The sequence below is a fragment of the Emiliania huxleyi genome (assembly GCF_000372725.1).
Source record: "Emiliania huxleyi CCMP1516 unplaced genomic scaffold EMIHUscaffold_230, whole genome shotgun sequence".
In the NCBI taxonomy this organism is placed as follows: Eukaryota; Haptophyta; order Isochrysidales; family Noelaerhabdaceae; genus Emiliania; species Emiliania huxleyi.
The window spans coordinates 17,858-19,467 of NW_005200332.1; the positions used below are offsets into that span (position 1 = coordinate 17,858).

A 1,610-nucleotide genomic window follows, 5' to 3' on the forward strand; every position below is an offset into this window, starting at 1 on the left:
CTTGCGCATTGGCACTCGACGTCCTCCTCGGCGACCTGCGTGCGCGCGGGAACGGCAGGGGTCATTTCGCGCGCACCGGGCGGCGCCGTGCTCTCAGCAGCCGGGATCGCGGCAGAATATGGTGGAGAGCTCTACCCGCGCACCTGCCCAGCGAGGAGCTCGACGCCGCTCCTGGCAGGCGAGGCAGGGATCTCGGCGACGTTGGAGAGCGGGCGGACGATGTCGTGGGCGACGCCCGTCCGCAGCCACGTCGTGGTGACGATGATGGCGAGGAGCATCACTGTGGAGAGGAGCGTCCCGGCGCTGCTTGGGCTCGCTCGAGTTATGCGGTCTGGGCCCGGCACGGCTGTTTCTGTGGCTGCAGCGTCGGGGCCTATGGCGGCGGCGTGGCTTGTGGCGGCGGCGGCGGCGGCGGCAGCCTGGCGGGATTGGGCGGGGAGGGCCGGGCGATGCCGGATCTTGACCTCGAGATCCACAAGTGCTGCCCCGACGGCATCCGGACTCCGAGGCTGGAGGCGCTGCTGCGGGACGGGTTTGCCGTCCACAACACGAGCCTGAGCGAGGGCGAGAGACAGCTGGTCGAGACGGCTTTCGGCGCCGGCCTGGTCCGCGTGCTCTGCGCCACATCGTCCCTCGCGGCCGGGGTCAACTTGCCGGTGCGGCGCGTCCTCTTCTGGAGCCTCAAGAAGGGCGTGTCCTCGATGACCGCCACCGACTTTCGCCAGATGGCTGGCCGCGCGGGCCGCACCGGAATGTGCGACGCGGGCGATGCGTTCGTGCTCACCGGCGGCGGAGCCCAGGGCGGCGTGCAGCCGTCGGTCGATGCGGCGGTGCAGCTGCTGGCCGAGCCCATCCCTCCCGTGACTTCACGGCTCCTCTCTCGCTCCGCCGCCGCACCCGCCGCACCCGCACTTGCTGCACCCGCACCCGCACCCGCACCCGATGCCGCCGCCTCCGCCGCCGCCTCCGCCGCCGCCTCCGCCGCCGCACTCGCCGCGGCCTCCGCCGCCGCTGCTGCTGGTGTTGGCGCCGGTGCCGATGTCAGCGCCGCCGTCAGCGCCGCCGTCAGTGTCGGCGCCAGCGGCGGCGCCGCTTCTTCCACGTCACCAGCCATCGCTCCCGAGAGTGCTCACGCCGCTTCACCACCCGCACCGCCACCGCCGCCACCACCCGCTCCCGCGACCGCTTTGTCCACCTCCGCCGCCCGCTCGGCGGCGGAGGGAAGTGGCGGCGGCAGCGAGGGCGATTGGGGCGGCAACGAGGTGCAACGGCTGCTGCTCGAGGCGATGGTGGCGCGGCAGGTCATCGATCGGACCGGGGTGGAGGCGTTGGTGTGGGCGACCCTGCTCTGGCAGCAGGCGGCCGACAAGCCGGCGCGCGTGCAGATCAAGCAGGCCTTCGAGCGAGCGCTCGAAGCGCTCCGTGCCGCCGGGCTGGTGCGGTCCTACCCGTACAACGCGGCGGACATCGCCGCCGGCGGCGGCAAGCTCGTCGAGTGGGAGGCGCTGCCGTTCGGGGGCGCTGCCGCGGCTGCAATGGCGAGCGCGGACCGCCTGGAGGAGTCCAAGAAGATGCTCGAGGAGCTGGAGGAGGTGCGCTCCAACGGGCTC

At 73.0% G+C, this 1,610-nt stretch overlaps 1 protein-coding gene across 1 annotated transcript in view; it reads left to right on the plus strand.

Annotated features, from left to right (window-relative positions):
• Nucleotides 1–449: 449 nt before the first annotated feature.
• The window catches only part of EMIHUDRAFT_236078 (DNA directed DNA polymeras-like protein), a gene marked incomplete at both ends in the record, with an annotated part of 4,199 nt that continues 3,038 nt past the window's right edge, over nucleotides 450–1,610 (plus strand). The window contains 2 exons of the mRNA XM_005779380.1: nucleotides 450–860; nucleotides 1,326–1,592. Coding sequence (XP_005779437.1) covers nucleotides 450–860; nucleotides 1,326–1,592 — 678 coding nt within the window. The remainder of the gene's footprint in view (nucleotides 861–1,325; nucleotides 1,593–1,610) is intronic.